This window comes from Alosa pseudoharengus, unplaced genomic scaffold (genome assembly GCF_046254945.1).
Source record: "Alosa pseudoharengus isolate Yale_2024_CS ecotype anadromous, Long Island Sound unplaced genomic scaffold, YU_APseudo_1.1 YU_APseudo_1.1_scf_11, whole genome shotgun sequence".
Lineage (NCBI taxonomy): Eukaryota > Metazoa > Chordata > Actinopteri > Clupeiformes > Clupeidae > Alosa > Alosa pseudoharengus.
The window spans coordinates 23480617-23503332 of record NW_027468576.1 but is presented as its reverse complement, the minus strand read 5'-3'; the positions used below and the strand labels follow the sequence as shown (position 1 = coordinate 23503332).

Sequence of the window (22716 nt, the reverse complement as noted above, 5' to 3'; positions counted from 1 at the left end):
GTCGACGTATTTTTTGCGTCGACGTCATCGATTACGTCGACGCGTTGTCCCAGCCCTAGTGTGTTCACACATGTGATTCGTTACAAGACAAAATCTTGAAGACATGGCTACAATTAATTACAATTTAGCAATGACCAGATGCACCACTGGCATCCAAACCCCATCATCACATTCATTAAAAACAAATCACTACAGCCAGAATGAAAAGTAATTACATTTGTGTGTGCTTTGGCAACACCATCTCTATTTGGGAGAGCCAAATGAGTATCTATCTCCTGCATGAGTGAATAAAGATGATTGAACGTGAGGATTAAGTGTTTAAAGGAATGTATCTGGAGTGCATATGGGACCAAGTACCCACTGGGACCTTAGTTCTTACTAGCCATCATTTCCCAATCCCAATCCTGATCCCATCTCAATCATTTCCTCCCACTTGCTTCCTGTCATTCTCAATGGTCCTATCCTCACAAAGGTACAAATATACTATAATGTAATAATATAAATAAGGTGTGCAGCTCATTTTAAGGACTGGCAGTGGAGGAGCCAAAGTGAAACCCTGGCGGGTTAATCCCAGCTTGAGATGTAGGATCAACAGCACAGCAGGGGGGCTGCTCAGCCAAGGGACCCCATCTTATGATTAAAGCAAGAAGTGTGTTTACACAGATATGAGAGGAGAGAAGCGAGAGCATGGAGAGAAGTCTAAAGGCATTCACATCCATGAGATGCGATTTGAAAAGAAGCCATGTTCACCAAAAAAACTGGGAAGATCAGCGCAGATGTTAAACCTGAAGACATGTCAGTCTCTTCTTATGTCCAACAGAAATGAACCTTTTTAAATATTTGAAGAATTAAAGTCATAGTGAACATTGTTGATTTAGAGGTATAATCTTGTACAACTTCGGGCCAAGTGACCTTTAAGTGTTAAACCCTTCCTTTACATTAGCACAATTGTAATGGTCAGGTTCAAAACTGACCTTGAAATGCTATTGGCCGAGGCACAGGGGTAGTTGGCCATTTTTAGAATCAAACCCAAATCCCAATTAGAATGCACTCATCTGCATGACGAAAGAAAAAGCGCTACGAAATCACAGAAACAAAGGCCTCCTGTTCTACACACAGGCCTAAAGAACGCCGAATCCTATAATCTCCTCCAACCCTCCACACCCACTATTTGAGGCGGAACAATCGACTCTTTGCGAGAAACGACCACAGCTTCAACAGCAAGATTTTCCCTTTGTTTTGGCTCAGGCAGGCACACACGTGCCCTGGCTTTGAAACGAGGCCCACTACCGAACATATATCTATTAATCACTTTGTAGAGCAAAGTGCTCGGGCCTGTAATAGACATAATCAATAGTCTGAATCTGCCTGAGCGGGCATGAGTGTGGAGTGGCTCTCCCAATGAGACAGGGGAGATGTTATCTGATCCGCACAACTGATATTAATAGCGTTGGCTTCTTGCATTGACAATAAAGGATGTACCGCAAAAAGTGGATTGTCGGCTCAGCAGCCCAAAGAAAAGATTATTTTATGACGCAAAAATAAACAGAAATTAGATGACTTTCATTTGGCATTTAGGCTACTGTAGATGAGCTGTGGGATGCAAAAAAACTCCACATGCACACTTTGTTTTGTGCTATCCTGAATCCGGGGCGAAAATATCATTTTGCAATACTCGACTGCGATCACAGGGGAGCAGCTATCTGTATCAGAATATTCCCAGTCATCACATTTCTCCTCTAGCCTGGAGGTTGCAGCCAGATAAGATGCCCCCTCCTGCGGTTTGAAACTGCGTCTCTGCTCAGCCTCTCTGCGTCCCTATCAGCCTCTCCGATCTGAGGCCCATTGATCCTGGGCAGGAGTTGCTGTTCCCCCCGAGGCTCCCCCCGTTTGCTGACGGTGCCGCTACCTACAGTGGCAATGAAAAATTAACAAGGGAAAATCACGTTAAATTTCTCTCTCTCTCTCTGCCCAGCGATTGATTTTGCTTTGGGCAGCAAGTGCAGAACACCTTGGCCCTCAGAGGCTGGCCTCAGAACACATTACCAAGCAGAGTTGCTGAGTTCTAACTGGCCGCTAAAAGTTGATTATGGCAATTGGGTTGATAAAAGTTTTTGCTTACAAAAAATAACCACATATTTTCTGGCAAGGTGACACTGCATCAGACAAATAACGTATTACACTATGGACGACAGACTGCATCGTCACTGTGGGCCGCAGTACTACTGATTTTAATGCATTGCTTCATGTCATGATAAGGATTCCATAGTTCCATAAGGCATGGAGGGTTTCCTGGGGATGGTGTGATTGACTAGGACGGCTCATTATCTCTCATTCCCTTTACAGGGCATCAGAGGCTTAGTATGGATTAGTCTTTAGAAAAACAAGCGTGATTCGAGGAATTCAAGGTATATGTGGGACACGGTGCGGATGTCTGTAGGATAAAGACCAGGGCTTATGATGAGTGTGTGGGGAAAGGCAAAATAGCCAACAAGTACATGTGCTGCTGAATCCCACATCAGCTCTACAGAGATTCAAACACCATACACACTGTGCTAATTTACACTCTCTCTCTCTCTCTCACACACACACACACACACACACACACACACACACACACACACACACACACACACACACACACAATCAAAATCAATATTCAATTTAAAAAGTACACCTGCTGATAGCATGCTGTTAATGTTAGTAAGCCAACACAGCCAGAAAGACAGAGAGAGAGAGAGAGAGAGAGAGAGATGGTGGTGCAAGATGAGAGAGAACGAGTCCAGTGAGATGGATGACAGGCCAACAGAGCGGAGCAGCAGAATAGGCTGCCAGATAACGTCCACACCATAATACGCTGTGGGGCCGGCCAGGCGGGCAGGGCGGGGCGGGATGGAGGGGGAGGATGTTGGGCTCTCTTTAATCGACAATTAAGAGCCAATTACTTCAGCTTGACCCGCATTCTCCCTCAACGGCTTTCCCCCAGAGACAAAGCAACGGGAGTAATCAGACACTACACGTCTGTGCTGCCGCCATGGCACTAAACAACTCCACATGGCCAAGGACACCAGCTCTCTGGCACGGGTCAGCTGGCTACACAGTTCCTTTGAGGTTACTGAGACATGCAAGCAACCCCCCCACTGCAAGCTCCTTTGATCTTATCCTGAGCACTTGCCGTTGTTTGTAGATTTAGCAGCAACACCATCATTTATTCATTACACTGTGGGATTATATCGATTTAAGACACTGACAAGGTATGACAGAGGGAATGCAATCAGGATCAGTCACAGGGGAGGCGTGCAATATCACCCCCTCGCACTGACATGCAGTGAGTCTACAGACAGAGAGTTGTGTTAATTAAATATTAAGGCATCGCTGCTTTGATTACTGGAACAAATCTCTCCCACAACAACGTCCAGCAACATAGTCCACCCAGATCAAAAGGATTGCTTGAGAGTGGATGTTGGATGAAAAGAAATGAACTAGTTCAAAGCAATAGGCATTTCCTTCTACACAGATTTTTGGCTGTGTTTAACTAATTAATTACTATGTTTAACAGATATTTAACTTAACTTTTTTTTCTCAGCCCGTTTACTAGGAGTGCGGTGCTGTTCAGTCAGCCATGTGAGACATTCTCAAAACGCTAAAGGCATTACATTCCTTGAATCTTTGAAAGCACATGGCAAACCATGGAATGTTCACTGTGCCTTCATACTGGATATCACACATTACAGTTCCATGAACAGGATTCAAATGCACATTTAAGACATTTATTTACATATAAAACTAAAATAATGAGTAAACATGTCTGCATTATGACTGCAGTACTTCAAACATCAGGGCAGAGGTGAAACCTGCTGGTCTATAACTTGAATACGTAACAAGAGAATGAAGTATGACATGAGGGCGGTTGCCCGTGGTTACCACTAGCTGCGCAGTCAGACAGGTTTGTCGTCTCCAGCTGAGTATGAGGAACTAGTGAGTGTGTCACGGATGGAGGTGCACGTGTTGAGCAGAGGTAAGCCGGCACTTAAACAAAACTCTACGTGTTCAGAAGAAGGCTTGCTCACTTCCGCCTGCTACAGAGGAGGATGTGGGAACAGACACCCTGCATCACCTATGATGCTTTAAATAGTGCTGGAGGGCAAGGGGCAGACTCTGTGATGACTGTACACAGGATATAACAATCACACACACAGACACACACACACACACACACACACATAAACACAAACACACACACACACACACACACACACACACACTGGTGCAAAACAACATTCCATGGCTGAATGCAATATCAGCTTGGATGGACATCTGAGCATGTGCATGGTTTAAACACAGACGATCATCTTGTAGGTATTTCAAGTATGCTTCTCATGCCCCATCATAAGCTTGCAATGGTGCGCACCCACCAATCACGTAATAGTGTGCATTCCTCTACACACAGTGTAACACACATTTACTGGACAGTTTTCTCAGACACACAGAGAGCAGCCTTTTCTACACTAGAGTCTCTCACTTCCTGTGTCTCCATGAGTCTCCATTTTCCGCCGCTGTGCCATCTGAGAGACGGGCATGGATGCAGAGGCCCTGTGTGAAAAGTGCAGCACAGCTGATTCATTGATGGCCATGTAAATGGCTGGCAACCATGCTCTGGGGCTGCCCCTGGCACCGTGCCCGATAGCCGTCCACAACAGAGGGTTTGGGGGTGTTGGATTGGGAGGGGAGGCGGGTGGGTTCCTGACACTGACCCAACAGGCAGAAACACAATAGAGTCACTATTGCTCCATTTAGGCATGGCACTCGCTTTCTGGGGGCCAGATTGGGGGAGCGTGCTCAGTGGCGGTTTCGACCAGCGACTCCAAATTGACTTTTGGAGGGATGGTGGCCGTCAGGCCTGTGAAATTAAAGCCCAGGAGTGAAGGAGGGGATATTGATCAGGTGGTATTTAAGGTACTGACTGAGGGCTTTGTATTTTTTAACTGCACCACATCAAGGCAACAACCACAATTCTTGGAATGATAGCATGGACAAAACCGGCACAGCACACACACTGACACATACTGTTCCTGATACACAGTCAAGGTGACCGGTAGAGAGAAAATAATTCCTTAAAAGGGCACAAGGCCTTAGTTAGACTCTGACCATCTAAGGCCTCATACACTGTACACAGTATAGACACAATATACACATAATGACTATACACACTACATGTCACACAACAATGCTTTGTTTTACCTTGAACTTAATACACAGAAATGACATTTTGTGTAATTTAATGACAAAAAAGCACATGGCAAAACAATGACATTTCAAAAGCACATGGCAAAACAATGCCGGATTGATTTCAGTGGCAAGACTATATGAGATGGACTTCACTATGCCACTGGACAGCGTGTCACTTCCTACATGCAGGACCCTGAAGAGAACAGTTAAGCTTTCAAAAGGACCTGACAGGTGCCTGTGTGAAATGGTGGCACAATGTCAGCCACTTGGCCCCTTGTCAAGTGCTCCTCACCCATGCTAATTCATGTCATTCACACTGGCCTCTCCAGAGTGCCTCACATTGGTAGGAGTTGACACACTGCAAACACACTGGGGTGGGGAATGGGTACGGGGGGATCAAGCGTGTGTGTGTATTTGTGAATATGTCACATGGCACATGTGCTGACACTGTTAAACAACGCTTGACGGCGTTGGTGGCAGGCTGGGGAAGTTGGCATGCAAGTGTGTAAACTGCGCAGACCATTCATCAGCCATTTCAGCAAGCCAGTGGGCTTCCTCCGAAATTCAATTTTAAAAGTAATCGTGTCCCCTCAATGCGCAAACCACCTCTGAGCTTTTCCACTCCCCAGCCAGCTTCTCTAGCCTGTGAATGAGATCACCTTCTCCCTTATCCATCTTGTGTCGATGTCCGCTTGACCCTCTTTAAAAGATGGGGCTTCCTGTCTGCCTCAGGGTCACAGCTAGTGTCCTGTCTGCCTGCCCTGCTACACTGGGCAGTGGTGAGAATCCATGGAGCTCTCTCTCCACTCTGTGTCAGTCAGTCAGGGGAGTGAGTCAGTTTGTCCACACACACACACGCACACACACACACACACACAAACACACACACTCACACACACTCACACACACACACACAAACACACACACACACTCACACACACACACAGCTGGGGGGAGGACTGGAGCTGCTGGACCGGACGGAGAGGAAACGGAGCGTCTTGCCAAACTTCCTGACCCCACAGAGAGACACAATGGGCCGCCTGCGCTCTGGAGGCTTCCCCTGGGGACCCCGCCGTGGCGTGAATGGACGACCAGAGGACCAGAAGTGGCCTGCTAGCCCACTGTGCTCATGAGTCGCGATGGAAAGACCCACTTCCTGTGGTCGTGGTGTTTGTGTGTGTTGTTTTTAAGGGTTGTTTGCTTTTTTTTAGAGCCAATATGTGGGTGTATGGGTGGAACATGTGTGTGTTTGTGTGGTGTATGCTGAACAGATGACAAGCATATGAGACAGATTGGTGTTGTTCTGTTCTGTGCATGTTTGTTCTAACAATAAAACTTAATAGACTAACTTTAAGGCTATCACCATTCTTCACCTGCTATAAACAATGATGGTGGGCTCTTCATCATAACATGGTAGGCCATTCATCTGTTAATATCTACACAAAACATTAAAGTTTAGATGTGTGATGGGAGTGATGATTCCAACAAAGCCAGTACACAAATTCACAGAAATGTTGCTGGAGGCCAAAAAAAGTTTTGTGTTCCACCCTCCCAGCATGTATCCTCCAAGCCTTATCTCTGCAGCAGAGGTGGCACCCCTTCCTGCCATCTGCGTAGTTCACACGATCCCAAACACAGATGTGGAAAACCGCCACTAAACATGTCCAAATTTAGACCAGAAACACAGTGGGCCATTGGGAGCCATAAAACTGGACATAAACATTATGGAGCACATGTAAATGTATCAGATATAGGCTACTCCCCCAAACAGTTTCAAGCTGACGAGAAAAGTATAGGCCAAAAGTTGAGAAAAGAGGATCATAACAAAGAGTTACTCTTCACACTTGCTATAATGGTGAACCAAGGACAAGTTCCACCGCATCAATCATTTAATACATATTCCTAATCTGCCCAGGTGTTGATTAGTCATTTGTATACCATTGAGGGAGACGGTCCTAACTCATTATGTAAAAACGCTTATGTACTTGTATTTTTGACACACATTCTGACTTGACAGCAGTATGCATAGGAATGATTACAGCAGTGGCACTACTGGGTAGCAACTTAAAACGGTTGTTCCTGAGTGACTCAGCTACTCGTGGTAGACTCTGGGGTTTAAAATGCAGTTATGTATGAAACACATTCACTTTGTATAGCCATATATCGACACAACACACACAAAAACACAAAGGTTACCTCTACACACAAAACAAGAGCAAGACATGCCAGCGTTTACGATGCGCAATGATGCAGTCAAACCCGGTAAGATAATTTCTCACGTGAGAGCGGGATAGCCTATAATAAACGAATGCATGACCATAGCAATTCTTATATCCCATACAGATAAACCTCGAGAGGAGCCTCTCATGCAGAGAAGCGGTGCAGACACGTCAGTGAGCAATGCAGACTCGGTAGTAGGTACCCGCGGTGCTCATCCGCCAAGACGCTCCTTGCTACCGTACAAGAAAGCCTGGTGGGAGAGCACACCACCGAATAGTGTCGGTCAAGTAACTAGTAGAGAATACTCACTTGACGTAGGATTTCGGCCGGCAACTGGGATGCCCTGAACAGCTCTCCCACTTTGCTCGACGCTAGTTTGCCTGAGCTGTCAGCTTGGCAGAGAGTGTACAGTCCTGAGTAACATCTTTGTTCATTCTCGCTCAGGGAAATGAAACTCCCCCCGGTCGCCGCGCCAGGTCCCTGCTCCATTCAAGGGGAAATGGAACGCCGTCTTGATTCTCAAATGACTAGAGACGGGGACAACAACAACGGCCTCAAACACAGACGATGCTGGGTACCGAGATAGCCAAGGGAGAAACGTCCTCTGCAGCACGAGCTTATCATTTCCCAACTCGACAGGGCTGGGTGGACAAGTACCTCGGCGGAACGCACAGAGGCGCCACAGAAACACTCACATCAGCCTTGGGCAACCTATCATGTTAAGATTAATGTGATATTATTAGGATACGATCATAAGGCCTTTTTCATTATCGTTGAGCTCAGGATTGTGGTTTATTGCCCTTTGGCTGCGTTACTGCAACGTGGCTGTAGTGATTGTCTGTGCAATAGGATAAGCAATGCAATGGGATAGCCTAGACAATTTTCTTTTTTTCTTCTTTTTTTTTAATATCCAACAAATTGAATTCTCGCATTTTAAGAATTGATTGAGCAGAATGGTCATTCTTGCCCATTTGTCTTCATAATCTGGACATATTAATAAAGGCTGGAATAGACATAGAGCTATTTAAATACCCAGGGAAGTAGGGTATGTGTTCTAAGTGTCCATATAAAAGCAGTCGTACCGTTGCTTGCTGCTTCATACGGAATAAGTAAACAAAGATTATCTTTAATTCCCAGACTATATTAACATTCATCAGTCACTGCATTTTGGATGATTGACTTAATGTGCATTAGGCTACTACTGCCATCTAGTGTCAGAGAAAAATCCTTGCAATTTTAGCTACATCTTGAATGGCCAAAATTCCACTGGATTGTCAAATAATTCCCCGAGAAAATGTTACCTGAAATCTCTAGGCCTAGTATCCACGTTTTGTTTTTGTCACACTGATTTCTTGTGATCAGAGGTATGTCATGAATTCATTTTCAGGAATGGGCACACACAATGACTATTATTAGTCTAATTTTCTTATCAGAAATATTCTTATTAAATTAGGCCTAGTGCAATTCAAAAAGTTTTAGACAGTTACTGAATAAAATGATGTAATGTGAGGTTGCTTTAAAAATAATGTCATGAATAACTTTCATTTAGAAAAGAACATACTAAGTGCAGTTTAAAAAAATCAAATCACCATTTCGGTGAGACCCTTTGTCTTTGTCTTGTCTCCAGTTCTTTTTCTGAAGGTTTCTGGTAGGTTGTTTCAAGCATTTCAAAGAATTTGCCACAACTTTTCAGTGGATTTAGATTGTCTTGATTCCTTCTTCTTTTCATTTGATCCCAGATGATACAGATTTCTACCAGCCCTAAGTTGATTGCCTTAGTTTTAGTTTTTCAATCCCCAATGGTCTGTTAGTTTGCTATTTAGTTTTCAATCCACAATGTGGTCTGTCACTTTGTTACTTGCTCAAACACAGAATAAGAATTAGAATAAGTCAGAAACAGAACAATGGAGACATTTGTAATGTTATAGCATGCAGCAGATAATAGCATATCCAAGATAACAGAAGAACAGAACAAAACAAATACTGGGGACATTAAGATATAAATAATAGTTACCGTTGTCTGACACTGAGAAGAATGTCTGACCGCAGAAGGAAGAAATGACCTGTGGTTTCTCTCCTTCACACGCTGTAGCAGCGTGTCACTGAAGGAGCTGACCAGGGTTGTCAGAGTGCTATGCATGGGGCTGGACATGATCAACATCACAAATGATGATCCACTGTGCTGAAGGGGAGCATCTCAGACAGAGCTGGCCTTTGTAAGCAGTCTGTTGAGTCTCCTCCTGTCAGCAGTTAGTCACATAAATATCTCACTGCAAGACTGCTTGAAAATCTAAAATATGATACACCCTAGACAAATGGGGTTTTCACTACCACTTGACAAACTGACAAACTGCCATTATATTTTTCTGAAAGCCCATTATTGGGTCAAAGGTCAAGACATATTCATTCCTCTTAAACACTTCATGACCTGTTTAGGAATGTAGGCATGTCATGCTGTCAAAGGTCAAGGTCAACTTCAAGGTCAACACAGAATTACAGCTGGCAGAGGCATACCAATGGTGAAGAAGGTGGGGGTAGAGGCTTAGTGTAAAGAAATGTGCTTGATTTAGCTTTCTAAGGAAACTCAAATGAGATTTTAAGATGTTGTCTGAGGTTGCTGAAAAGTGAGCCAGTGGCCATGGTTGAGGTATTATATGAAGATGATGGTCTGGAAATATGCATGGTCATAATTTACAAGAACTAATAACCTTTGATACCTAATGAGTTAATCTAGTATACTGTAGGCCAGAGGGGGCTACAGTGTAAAGTTTTAATCATGTCTTAATTCATCTAGAGCGCATGTGCTTTTAGAAAAGTAGAAGTGTCTCACTTTCCTTTCAATGCTCAATTTACACATTCATTTAATTTGTATGAAGATGTGCATTAGTTAATGGTCCATTCTGAGAAAAAGCTTCTGGAATATGTGACCATCCCTAGTAATGAGAAAACATAGATTTGTCAAGGGTGCAGTAAACATCTACCATGCCTTTGTGAAAAATTAACCACATAAAAAGTTAGATTTGCTGGCAGAGCTGAATAGTAAACCAGGAGCCATCTTTGCTGCTTGTCAGAAGTATTCTGATGTCAGCAAAGAAGAACGAACAGACTATCAGAGATGTCCTTGAACCTCCATGTTTCAATGTGAACATTCACATTTTGTAACACAAACAGTGAGCTGATATTTTAGTCACAGCCTTGCCCCAGACTTTAATCATGCCTATGGAATTTTATTGAGTTTTCTACTCTAAATACATGTGATGGAGTAGAGATAACCCTTATTAGGAGAAATACCTGAGGATTGTTTAGAAAGTTTAGTTTAGAACACCTCAGCTTCTTCGCAGATTTATTATTTTTTATTTTTTTCAATGTTGGGTTTGGTCTAATAAACCTTCCCAGTCTTTGTTATTGGTAATTTATTCAGTATTTCTGTGAGCACTTTCAAAAGATTTGATGACAAACAGATACGTCCTGTGTCTTATCATAGCTGAGTGTGTGAAGCATCAAATGACGGCTCAAGTGTTTCTAGTTATGAATTGTGTTTATGTGTTTTTCCCTTCCAGTTGGTTTTTGGATAATAGAATGTTTTGTCTTATCAAACCATGTTCTGTTATAGTCAAGACAGTGTGTCACTCGCTGTCAGCAACTGCCTTTCTAAAGAACATATATGTGGGTTGATAGAGAGAAAGACAGACAAAGATAGAGAAAGAGAGAGATAAAGAGAGAGAGGAGAGAAGGAGAGAGGTGGGTGGTATGTGCTTTCCACTGGCACCTAAAACTTGCTGGGGAGGCGAATCAAAAGGTGACATGGAGACTTGAGCAAACAGTAGCAGGCTAAAGCACTGTTTACCCACATCCTCACAATCTGCAGCCATTTCTGCCTTACTGCACAATAATATCTAAGCTCTCTCTCTCTCTCTCTCTCTCTCTCTCTCTCTCTCTCTCTCTCTCTCTCTCTCTCTCTCTTTATCTCTCTCTCTCAGGCCTGGGCAAACAGTGGCATGGTAACACATTACTTTCCACTTTCCCTTTTGCCCAGAAGCCAGCCTTGCTGTCCACCACCTCTTTTCACTCGTTTTTTCTCCGTCTCCCTCTCTTTTCTCTCAGTAGGCAGGGACACAAGTGTCACAGAGGAGTCAAAGTTTAACGATTAAAACCTCTCCAGTTAACTCTTCTCTTTTGAAGCATCTGACACGACTCTCTTTTAACTCCTGACCACAGGGACTTTTACTTCACAAAACTACTGTGGTGTTTCAACCATTTACCTGTTTTTTTTCCTCTCGGATTGAAAGGATGCTTTCTCTGCTACTTCTCTTACTTTCCCTGCCACCTGCCTTGGCCTTAGAATGCAGTAAGGGTAAGTTCAGAGAAATATACCTGTATTCTCTAACATATTTTAAGTGAGCATAGCATTTTGGTTGTCTGGTTCTTCATCACATCAAGCCTACATGGTTTACATGTTTTAACAATTGTATTGTTTTGACAACTAAGCATAATTATGTATCCTGTAATATTCTCAGAGAACTGAAATTGTATTAGTCAGGAATGGTTGTAAAAAGATGTGAAACATAAAAGGCCTGTTTGTGAAGTGAATCAAGTCATGACAAGTATACTGGATTTATGTACATAATGTTACGTACATCTACCTACGTCTTATTTTTGTTTTGTATTTCTAGATCATCAGGATGGTTATCAAGTTAGACTCAGTATCAAAACAGCCCTTGGAGATCAAGCAGTAAGTAAACTGTTTGTTCAGTCCCAAATGGACATGTTGATTATTTTAGCAAAATCTGTGCACGCTTTCTACAGAGACAGCAGATGGAACATGGGATTTAGCAGTGTGCAATATTCTACAGCTAATGGATGAATAAATTGGCAGGTTAATGGCTAACGGATAATGGTTAATGGATGGTGCATTTAACAGAAACATGTGGTTCAGGGATTTTGAGTTTGCAGATGCCTGGAAAGTGCTGTAAAAAAATGGATGGTGATTCAGTCATTGCATTGTATGTTTGAAATGCAGGTATTTTTAGTAGGACAATAGTAGTCAACTATAATTTACAATTCATAAATATAGATAGTGGAGCATACATGTCCATGACATATTTGGTTCTGCATTTGATAGGTGCATTCGGTTCTTACATTATTACTTGTTTTATGCCTTTATGGTAATACGTTTCTAAAATAACAAGTCTTATAACAAGTCTAATAACAAATTCTAATTCATTCTAATTTAAAGCCAATTTGTCTGCAGCATTTTGGGTCCTTGGCATTCACATAATAATGGGTAATTCTGTCAATGTCAAGTTAAAAGAGCAAGAACTCAAGCTGGTGTTCGATTTGATCATGAGTCATGACTGAGTGATCTCTCAGCTTCGATTTCCAATGTCATGTCATGAGCTCTCAGCTTAGATTTCCAATGACATGTCATGATCTCAAGGGAAACTTTGTGTTATGTGGTGTTTCCTTAGTATGACTGGAACGAGAGTGAGCTGTTCCTCTTCAAGGCCACCATTGCCTTTGCCATGAGAAAATACACCAAAAATGAAACATATGAGTGAGTAAAGCTGCTACAGCCCATACATGCCATTGCATTTCTATTTTCCATAATGATATTTGTATGCTTCCAATGTAATGTGAATCCATTCACACATTATATATATATATATATATATATATATATATATATACTATGTATACTGTATGTATGTATACTGTGTATTATATATTACACAGTATACATACATACAGTATACACTCACTCCCACACTGTCAATGTTCATAGTATTTAAAGTAATAGTGACCTTTCTGTGAGGTATTGACTGGGCGTTGCAGGTGTAACATTTATAAAACATTTTTTTACGTTTACATAATATAATGATAAACAGCTATTAAATATTATTAATTGCATCATTATAATCCACTGTTGAATGGAACAATGACAGCTACTATATATTCAGATTCTTTATCAATTAAATTGTAATAATATATGACAACTTCGGACCAGAGTGCTAGAGTGCCTTAGCCATTTTAAATCAAATTAATCTATCACAGGGCGTGCTAATTACAATTCTGTGCTGATGGTATGACACCAGAGTAATCAATGGCGCTGTTTCCTAATAGACATTTGCCCTGTGCACATCTAGCATGGAAGTACATCAATCAAGCCCTCCACTTGTAGTTACCATATAATTAAAGGCATTGATCAGTATGCAAGGCACACTGCTCGCTCATTTTGGGGCTCAAGGCTGCTTGTTGCTTTCCATAAAACCCCATCGCCTTTGAGAAAAGTATCAGTGATGGATTAAGTCTTTTTCTGTGAGTGTGAGTGTGTGTGTGTGTGTGTTTGCTGTATTATGTTCATTTCTTGGGAACAGTTCGGATATAAAAACAGCCGTTGCTTAGTTACTGTTTATTGTTATGGGGAAAACACAATCTATACGAGCAACAATAAATGTGTGTATCTACAAACCCACTGGCTGGCTGTTTGACACTTATACAGCCAGAGAGAGAGAGAGAGAGAGAGAGAGAGAGAGAAAGAGAGAGAGCAAGTGTTCTAAAAGCTTAGATTAATACCTATAAAACTCACTCCCTGTTGCAATATTGTAACCACATATGTTTCATGCTTGTTGTGGTTTTGTATTCCAGTGTTTCGAACATTGTTGTATGCAACGAGACACCAAGGGTTTCCTTTTGGTTCATTGTGGTAAACCCTGAAAACCCTACACTAGCAATCACAAAGACGAGAGTGGAGGAAGCAGTAAGGTAAATCAGCAACCAACATAACCCATCATAACCTTGATCAACAAACACAGTCATTACTGACCGGTCACAATACCGAATACGTCAGTTTCACAACAGTTTGGCTTGGTGGTCTTTAATAAGTACCTGCAATCTTACTGGTCTGTAGGGTGTCTCGCAACCGCATAAATAATGCCTTCCTGCTAACGGACAAGACACTGGAGTTCTTGGGCATCCCACCAACATTGGCAACCCCCGTCACACCTGCCACTCCTCCCTGGCTCATTGTGTTCGGGGTGGTGATTGGGGCGGTCTGTGCTGGCATTGTTGCTTTGCTCATATCCTCTTTTGTCAGGGGGAAACGGTAAGTGGTTGTGCTTTTTTTTCTTCATATTTCAGGTCTATGTTGACATTGCCAGCTAAGAATTAGCAAGTGCACTTTTGAGAAAAACACAATAAAGAATCCAGAATCAAATAATCTATTCGCCTGAATCTATTTTAATGTTATTTTATATTTTTTCTATATATAATTTTGTATATAAATTTTGCACCAAATCATATTATGTAGTGCAAAATACTGATATTTGTGGACATGCCAAGTGTCCTTAATTCTCAGTTGACAACAGGTAGTTTTCCACCAAAATGATAGATACTTTGTGATAAAATATCTCACATTGTTATGGTGGCTTTGGCTGTGTGCTTGTTGATAAGAGCAGCTCTTGTTACTTTTTACGTTCATTATTTGCTGGCATGTGACTGCTATCAAAGATACATACATCAGTCAGAATCATATGTATTTATTTACATTTAATCTAATATAGTGCAAACAAGGCTAAGGAGTTTGCTGAAGAGGATGATCAAGCCAAAGGAGCTGATAAGGGGATTAGCGGCGAGACATTTGAGGACAGAAATGGTGTTTATAACCAGGCCTTCTCTGATGATGACCGCTTCACCCAGCTGTAAAAGCCTCTGTGAGCCATAAGCACATAAGGCTACCCATGCGGGATTCACAAATCTTCACTCCGGTGGACCTCGATTCCATTCCCACTTCTTATCTGTGACGTTACACGTAAACCTTGACAATGAGTCATGCTCAGGTCATGAGACATGATCACGTGACCCAATACCACAATCAACTGCCAATATTTTGTATTTATTCAATTAAGCCTATGCAGAACAGCAACAGCAAAGCACTTTTATCCAACTCTATTTACTATAATACTACAATGTAATACAATGTCATGTCATTTTGAAAGTTTTTTGCTAAATTTTTGGTATGCTTTAAAAGGAAAGAAATGTGAGTTGCACATACTGTAAGGCATGGCCAGTAATGTGGTAGTGTAAGTCTTATACATTCACTGATTTAAAGACTGAAGTTCTACTTTCAGAAATGTGTATTTTGAAAAAAATTGTTTTTGAGTGAGTTGTACATACTGTGTTTCTCAAGGCCTTTCTGATTGCGTACTTTCCTGATGCTTGTTGGCTTTTATGGCTCGCCAGATAAGAATGTTTAGTATCGATGCTAAAACTCACTCACCTGAAGACATTACTGTATGTAACATTCCAACAACTATGCCAGTAACATCTGGGAAAAGTGCCTCTGGGCTACTTACTTGGTTTCCTATGCATAGACCAACGCTGTATATAAAATAAAATAAAAATAAAAATAATAAAACACTAAGCTAAAACTGACATCAAAGATTATGTCAGGAGGAATTAATGGAATTGTTTCCTGCTAATCCTTTTTAGCGGAGCTGTGAATAATCCAGCCTTGCTTCCTACTTGTGTCTCACCATGGCTTTTGAAAGGGTTCATTATTAACTTTATCTGGCTGGTGTCAGAATCACATTCCTTGTTATTGTGCCCATAACTAATTTAATGACTTCTTCCTTCAATAGATGCTTATCAGCTTTTAGCCTGCCCACAGGTTCTTGACTGCCATCTTGTACTCAAATTATCTCTTAGTCATTGTTGTAAATCTCAGATAAGTTGTTTTGTAATGCTTCATAAGCAGTATGGCATGGCAAAAGATTAACTGCTCCTGTTAGATATGTACTCCTGGTTTTTCATCTGTTAGTTTATATTAAAATAAATATGTACTTTCCCATGCTTGATAGAACATTTTGTCACAACTTTACCTCATTACTTTCAAGTGTAGCCACTCAAAGCATGTGATACATCATCTCACAGGGTACATGACATCTTTCACCATGTCAGAAAAACTAAGTCTGACATAGTCAGAGACAAGTTTGAGGGGGAAAACTATTGTAGAAGGCTTAAGTATGAGAGACAGGCAATCCAGTTAAAAGCCCTGTCAGCATTAAGTTCATCTTCAAATATCTGCTGCTCTTTTCAACTATTTTAAGAAGAGAGCCCGCCACCACCCCCACAAGTTAATGGATTCAAATATTTTATGCAGCTTTGAAAAACATTTAAAATGTGGCATATTAAAAAGGTGATTTATGTCATCTAGCTTTATTTTTGAAGTAGTTTGGCTGTTGCACTGATGCATGAGCACAGACAAAAACACAGAGTATGGCCAACACACACACACACACACACACACACACACACACACACACACACACACACACACACACACACACACACACACGAGCGAGCATGCATGCACGCACACACACGCACGCACGCACGCACGCACACACGCACACACACACACACACACACACACACACACACACACACACACACTGCTTCACAACAAGCAGGGCGAAGTTCTGCATTGTTTTTATGAGATAAAAAGGCCAATGAGAGCATAGACTGGTGTGGGACATGGGACAACATCCATCATGGTCTCATTTTTAGCACTAAAATTGTAAAGTGAAAAAATGAAGAATACATTCACATATAAAACAATGCAGGAAGAAAACCTCTTTATCCTTATCCTTACAGCTTTCTCTTACTTTCTCTCACTCTTTTTGGCTCCAAATTCAGCTGAATTGCCAGTGAATATACGAATGGACATAAACAGCTTAATGATGCTGTTAATAATATTATGCTGCAGCAGGGTAGTCAAAATGGCAAACCACCTTAAATGCAAAGAGGTCACTCCCTGCAGCAGACTTAGCTAGATTAGGGATGGCACATAATTAACAAGACCCCATTTCTCAAAGGAGCAAAGGGTCTAAGAAGAGCAGCTGAAAACCTATGTATGTCTGACTGGCATAAAGCCACTGTACATCCATGGCTAACAGTAGTTACAAAAACACTCTAAAGACGTGCTGAACACATTGCTAGAAGAGAAAAAAAAGAATGACACATTTATTATTATTTTTTTACTTCTTTTTATTTTGTTTTCACATCAGTCATACAGTGCATCAAAACAAATTCTTATATGACATAAGGTTGAAGTATGTCAGTCTTAGCGGGTTCAGACAGGTAGTCCATGGTTTGAAGGCATAGCCCTCAAGGATCAAAAAGACTGATCGACATCATTCAATAAGTTAATACATTGTTATTCCTAGACCTGCCTTCAGGTTCCAACAGAGAAAAGACAAAAACAAAACCAAAGACAAACAAAGGTAGAGAGAGAGAGATTTTTTATATATATTAAGTGGAGATGCAACACAATAGAGGTCCAGTTATTGAGGAATGATTTTGACTTTAGCTGTAACACTGCAGTGGTATATTCCATGTGATACACCTCTTAGACTATATCCCTCCATTGGACTATTGTGGGGGGCTGTGGAATTCAACCTGGAGGCCATTACAACTTTATTTGCAATTAGCAGAAGTGTCCTTAACAATTTTGTATGGCTACCTTCCAGGAGGTCCTCGGGTACTATGCCCAATAAAAAAATGTATTGGTTCCATCGGTAGGTAGATAAGCATTGCTTTATTTCTCTTTGCATATTTTTCCAATATTCTAATGTTATGTTTTGGACAATCCCAGAATATATGTGTGTGGTCCTCCAGTAAGCCACAACCCCTCCAACACTCAAGTAAAGCATTACTCCACCTTGATGTAACAAGTGGTGTTCCAAAATATCTCATTCTCAGCTTCCAACCATATTCCCTTCAACTGAAGCTATTTGTTACCTTATGCCCCTGTTAAAATGAAGTTTCCCACTGTTTATCAGATATTACTGTATTCATCTCCAATTCCCATTTTTCTTTAATATCCAAGTTGTTCTCTCCCAGATCTTCTTGTAGTGCCTTATATAAATGTGATATCATTTCTTGTCACTGTTCCTTGTATAGTTGAAATGAAAAGATGCTTTATTTTAAATGGTAGCTTTTTTCAAAGCTACAAAGCTTTTCCCATTCTTTATGTTTCTTTAGATAGTCTCTTATTTGTAGAAGTTTAATTTGTTCAAATGACTTTAATACAGTTCCCTCAAATAACTGGTCCAAGACTTCTAAACCCTTGTCTTTCCATCTTTCAAAACCCTTATCTAGTCTTGCTGGAATGAGTTCTATTTTTAGCTATGCTTATGGCTCTGGATATGGTCATAGGTGATTGTATTTTATTCTTACAGTAGACCATAGTATTTTTAACCCATATGTTAGTAAGATTTTTCATCCTATTGGTGTCTACATTAGGGAATGGGAGGGAATTCAATGGAACATCTAGACATTCTGACTGTTCCATTCCTACCCAAACAGTATCTTTTTCTTGAGATACCCAGGAAACCATGGAACCTCCGTTGATTTTTGTACATAGTAATCTTCTGAGTTTAAGTCTGGGGTTTGCTTTGCCATATGAATTTAGAAAACCATTTTTCTATAGTGGTGAAAGTAGCTGAGGGGACAAGAATAGGCAAAGATTGGAAAAGGAAAAGCAGCCTGGGGAGGATGTTCATTTGACCAGTCTCCACTCTTCCCATCAAAGAAAGTGGTAATATTTTCCATCTTACAAGATCTGCTTTTATACAATTCATCAACTTCCCATAAGTGGCTGTGAATATTTTTGATAGATCTGTAGTTAGAATAATTCCCAAGTATCTGAATCTTTGTGACCAGCGAAAATGAAGTCTTCCTGTTAATTGTGTAGGCCACTGCCCCTTTAACATCATAGCTTCAGAAGAACGGCACATTTAAACAAAACAAACAATACAAAAACTAAACAAAACAACATTTTTTATTGCACATTTTATTTCAGTGTATTTGCAGTGTTTCAGCTCCCATATTCTACAGCACATGGTGTATATGATTGGGACAGAGTGAGAGCACATGAAGCTTGCACTTGACACATGAGGGGTTTACCATGGTTAAATATTACAATCAGATATTGAACAATGGATCCTGTGGCTGATTTTCTGATAAGAGGCACAAGACAGCATCTACCTGTAGGTTCTGTTATCGGTCAAAGGTTAAGACAATGCCGAAGGAGATAAAGCTCAAGACAAAGAGTCCCCTATCAGTCGAGTGTTTGGATGTGACAGAAAGATGTGGATGAAGCTGCTCCTGATTGTGGCGCTGGCTGGAATATACACCCAGGCCAAAGAGGACGGGAGAGGGCAGATTTCTGGAGAAGTGGAGGAAGCCAGGTGGAGAGTTGCTGGTGAGAATAGCATGCCTACAGTACTATTTTCAGTTGAATTATTATATTTGTATGTCTCAATAGGAATACTGACATATCAGTCATATCATATCTTATCTAAGATGAAATATACTGAGGTGTAACTCCACCCAGCATTGTTCATGACTGCTGCAGCAATCAGAGAAAAAGTGTTTGGTGATGAGGCCCGCGGCATCAGTTTATTATAAATCACCATCTTTTGGGGACAAGAAGAGACAATCTCCATCCTAATTGCCTGGTTAAATCTGCTGTGGCTTCCAATCAGCTCATCAAAGCTTTATTTTAGACTCCCTAATTAGTTGCCCACTGCCTTTGTCTAGCTCATCAGCAGCTCGCAGTCCCGTTTTATGTGCTTCTCTTTGTGTGTGGCCTGATCTGTGTGTCTCTTTGCCAAAAGTGCCATCCTGCCAGGATGACCAGTACTGGCCCCAAGCAAGGTCAAATCCAGAATTTAGCATTTCGTACTTGAGCCAGGAGTGACTATGTGACTCATAATTGATAATACCGTCTGCCCCACTTTGGAACAGACTGGGCTCGGTTTCGTGATCCGCCGAATAGGCATCGGATCAGTGCCTCATCCCTTCCCCACAGTCCTAGCTGTAGCACGGGTCATTAAATGCTGATCAAGATGCCATAACGAGGGAAGATGCATACGCAAAAACAAGTGCTTATGCAGAGTGATAAGTGGCTGCACTTTTGAGGGAGAAGGAAAGTGTTGTAAAGTGTCTTGTATTTGAATAAGGCAATTCTCCTTGTCGGGCTCCTGGAGTCTCGTGGGAATCTCCAGTCCATCAGCCTGCCTGAGCTCAATATCCTCTCCTCTGTCTGTGTGTGTGTGTGTGTGTGTGTGAGAGAGAGAGTGTGTGTGTGTGTGTGTGTTTCCCCATCCACAGAATCGCCTGATGCGTTTAAAGTGCGACTGAGTCTGAAATCTGCACTGGGAGACGAGGCTGTGAGTCAAACCCCATATCTCACCACCTGACAGAGTAACTGACAGGGACAAAGATGCTCAGCCTTGGCAAAAAGCCTTGCTGTGTACCAGTGCTAGTTTACAGTAATAGCTTCTATTTCCATCTGTTACATTCGGGCCAGGATTAGCTCGCACTGGATTTATATTTATGTCTTTTGCACAAATCCAACTTGGCACTCCCTTCTGCTTTCAGTATACCTGGAACGAGAATGAATTGTACCTGTTTAGGGCTGCCATGGCTTACACCATGCGCCAGTATTACATGGCAGAGAAAGGACAACAGGTCAACTTCACGTAAGTCATCAGGGATGTCAAAGCTAAATCATAAGTTACGGTCCAATGTTGTTCAGAAAATGGCGGTTTGGGATGCTAAAATGGGGTCTATTTTGTCTTCCTGAAATTCCTGTTCCTGAAGGTCGGAAAATATTGTGACATCCGAAGTGACTCCGAGGATCTCGTTCTTTTTTTATGTCACTAACCCTGCTGCCGCGGCGACCATCACCAAAGCAGAGGTGGAGGCAGCCATTCGGTGAGTCCCCCCCCCCCAACCATCCCCATCTCCCCCAGCTGTTCCATTCCCTTAAGTGTGAGAGACCCGCACGCATAGTCCGTGTGAATAAATCATCGGCCCACGCTCATCTAAAATGGACATCTGGGTTCGTGGCACTCTGCTAATGCTTTGCTGTGCTTCTCTTCTCCGTGTGTGTGTGTGTGTTCATGGCCTCTGGAGGCAGGCTGTCAAGGGGCCGCATCAATAGCGCCTTCCTGCTCAGTGATGACACGCTGGAGTTTGTAGGCCTCCTGGCTACGCTGGCCCCGCCAGCGGAGCCCACTGTAGAGGTGTGGCTGATCGTCTTCGGAGTGGTCATTGGATTTGTGGTGTTGGTGGGAGTCTTCCTCATTGTCAGTGGGTTTCGGAACAGGAGGAAGAGGTGAGAGGATATCATAGACTTTGAATGATAAGGGAGTTAACCTTCAAATCTAATCAATCTCAGAGATCTCAATCTATAAAAGACGATCTCAGTCATTCAGGAACTCAATGTGAACGTGCAGTGTTTTCCAAATTAAGCAGTGCTATAGGAATAGAAGCATTTCTCAAAAATAATATGTTAGAATAATTGTATTCCCTCGGATTGCTTTATGGGCATAATCAGTAAGCAATTATATGATTGTGCAATCTCCAGTATGGGATTCATTCATTGAAATAACATGAAACAATGTTCAGTCTCAGTAATTTGGGAATAGTAATCTATGTGGCTTTTTCTTGACAGAAAATTAAAAATGGATGATGATGATGATGATGAAGGAAAAGCTGGTGAAGAAATTGAGAGTGGGGGGGTGACAAATTCAGGGTTTGAGGAAGAAGATGACCGAAGGACACAACTCTGAAAGGTTTTGAGCAATACATCATTATAATGTGTTATATAACACAGATGTGCCAAAGTATTCCAAAACTGTGACAGAAATGTGCTATTTTGTGAATAGTAAAATACACTAGAATAGCATAATACCAGGACACGTATTTTAATAAGTGTAGTTTTCTATGTTTTCAACCCCAGTAGGTTGAATTACTAATTCAATGTGTCACATTATTTAGTTTTGTGCATTATCATTTTATGAAATGTCAGCATAGCTGTTTTCAAATATTTGTTAAATGGAATGATGACTTTTTATAGCCACATGTATTTACTTACATTAATTTAAGATTCACATTAAAGTAAAAATCCTTACATTTGCTTCAGTGCTGTGCTTAATTCCTGATGGTTTTGTGTACATGGGTGCACCCATATCATAAGACCATAAGATAGAACTGTAGCCTGTTTTTCAGTGATATAGTTGTTTTGGCAATTTGCCACATAGTCCATATACCACGGCCAAATACAGCTGATCATGTACCCCCTGGTCCATATCCCTGTGTTGGTGTGCCATAGCACATTGTTTGTACCTAAACGTTGTTTACAGTAGGTATAGATACTTGCGTGTGACATTGAGACATCTGTACGTCACGATAGACCTC

At 41.6% G+C, this 22716-nt stretch overlaps 2 protein-coding genes across 2 annotated transcripts in view; one reads left to right on the top strand and one right to left on the bottom strand.

Moving 5' to 3' along the window:
• reps2 (RALBP1 associated Eps domain containing 2) overlaps window positions 1-8318 on the bottom strand; it is a 38688-nt gene extending 30370 nt beyond the window's left edge. Inside the window, exon 1 of the mRNA XM_076278479.1 lies at window positions 7759-8318. Within this exon, the coding sequence (XP_076134594.1) occupies window positions 7759-7938 (180 nt within the window). The 5' untranslated portion in view covers window positions 7939-8318. The remainder of the gene's footprint in view (window positions 1-7758) is intronic.
• A 3421-nt stretch (window positions 8319-11739) lies between these two features.
• On the top strand, window positions 11740-15282 carry cltrn (collectrin, amino acid transport regulator). The gene is made up of 6 exons (XM_076275407.1): window positions 11740-11803; window positions 12123-12181; window positions 12918-13003; window positions 14095-14211; window positions 14357-14551; window positions 15009-15282. Exons 1-6 carry the CDS (start codon window positions 11740-11742, stop codon window positions 15148-15150), a joined length of 663 nt encoding a protein of 220 aa, XP_076131522.1. The 3' UTR covers window positions 15151-15282.
• Window positions 15283-22716: the final 7434 nt, after the last annotated feature.